The 1620-nt window shown below is 48.5% G+C and overlaps 1 protein-coding gene across 1 annotated transcript; it reads right to left on the bottom strand.

The window, feature by feature from the left end:
- Window positions 1–184: 184 nt before the first annotated feature.
- Window positions 185–1333, bottom strand: LOC105557779. The gene has a single exon (XM_012005118.1). It carries the CDS (start codon window positions 1331–1333, stop codon window positions 185–187), a length of 1149 nt encoding a protein of 382 aa, XP_011860508.1.
- Between the last annotated feature and the right edge of the window lie 287 nt (window positions 1334–1620).

Raw genomic sequence — 1620 nt, 5'->3', positions numbered from 1 at the left:
GTCTCGCGTATTCCGTGTTATACCTAACGTCTTTACGGAATGATCCACGTCTAACACGAGATTGGTACGCAACGCATTGGAGGCTAAATTGTTAACAACGCGCTCGTCGTTGGATGTCCGTTGCCTTCTGGAGAAACCACTCGTTTCGGTAACGCGATTATTTCGTTACGGACGGCGCGCGCCTCTACAATCGTATCAGCGCCGGATAACAATTATCTACATAAAGATACGTGGTACGAATCTCGGCCGATCGAGGATACGTATGACGTTCGTTCTCCGCAAGTTTCTGTAAAACTCGAGTCGCGAGGAAGGAAGAAGGCGAAACACCGAATGTAAGCGTGTTAAGCTGAAACATTTTAACTCTACCATCCACGCGCCGGAGGAATCTCTGATAACGGCGATCATCTTCGTGCAATAACACCTGGCGATACATCTTTTCGATGTCTGTCGTGATGACATAATTATATGTGCGGAATCTAATTAAACGCGAGGACAACGTGTCTTGAATTGTAGGTCCTACCATTAACGCGTCGTTCAACGACATTCCGTTGTTCGTCTTCGCCGACGCGTCGAACACTACTCGAACCTTAGTCGTGTTACTCGCTTCTTTGATTACCGCGTGGTGCGGCAGATAGTAACCGTCGTCATCAGGATCCTCTATTGCTGACGTATGATGGAGGGTCAAATACTCCTCGATTACTCGCGCGTACTCGTTTCCTAACGCCGCGTTTGAATTGAGTTTACGCTCCAGCGACAATAGACGTTTCAGTGCGATGGAACGCGATTCCCCTAATCGCGTGTTTGATTTGCGAAACGGTAAGCGAACCTTGTAACGCCCGACGGCATCGCGAGACACCGTTCTTTCGAAGTGCGCTTCGCAATCGATTTGCTCGTCCGATTTCATCTTACCTTCCCTGACTTCTTCAATTGCCCAAAATTTGTTTAATTGATTCTCGAGATTCGTCATGCAACACGTTGGTTTTGAAGGAACTTGCGACGGTACACCGCCTACCACAACCCATCCGAGTCGTGTTTTCTGCAAATACAGATCGTGATCTTCACGCGACAAGTTGATCTGTCCGACGGAGAACAGAGATAAGGTGAGCCCTGAGCCAATCAGCAAATCAACCGCGCGTGGCAGGTGGAATTTCGGAACCGCCAATCTAACGTTTGAGGGTACCTTGATCGTGTCTCTCGGAAAGACTTCTGAGTGAATTAAATCGGCGACGACCGGAATCACCAGACACGTGAGATCCCTGCGACAATTATCGCGCGTGGATTGCACAGTGATCCGTACTATGCCTCTCGACTCTGTATTTACGTCATTGATCATACCAACTGACAACGCGCCTTTGCTTACATGAAAGTTCAATCGCTTTAGAATAGATTCCGAAAATAAAATTTGCTGTGGCACAAGTATCTAACACGGCGCGGGATTTATCGGATTACGCCCGCGATCCCGGACATATACCACGGCACTCGCTAGTAATTGTGGTGCGGGCGTGTATGACACCATAGCATGCCTTATCTTCGCGGTATTAATCGACTCGGCTATTCATGCGGCCCGTGTATCTACGGCCTTAGAAGTGGAAGTTCGATTCGTCACCGGATATTGGTCTA

The sequence above is a fragment of the Vollenhovia emeryi genome, unplaced genomic scaffold, assembly GCF_000949405.1.
Source record: "Vollenhovia emeryi isolate VEMERY1.0 unplaced genomic scaffold, V.emery_V1.0 DF947696.1, whole genome shotgun sequence".
In the NCBI taxonomy this organism is placed as follows: Eukaryota; Metazoa; Arthropoda; class Insecta; order Hymenoptera; family Formicidae; genus Vollenhovia; species Vollenhovia emeryi.
The sequence above is the reverse complement of the archived record's forward strand: the minus strand, read 5'-3'. Positions and strand labels throughout refer to the sequence as shown.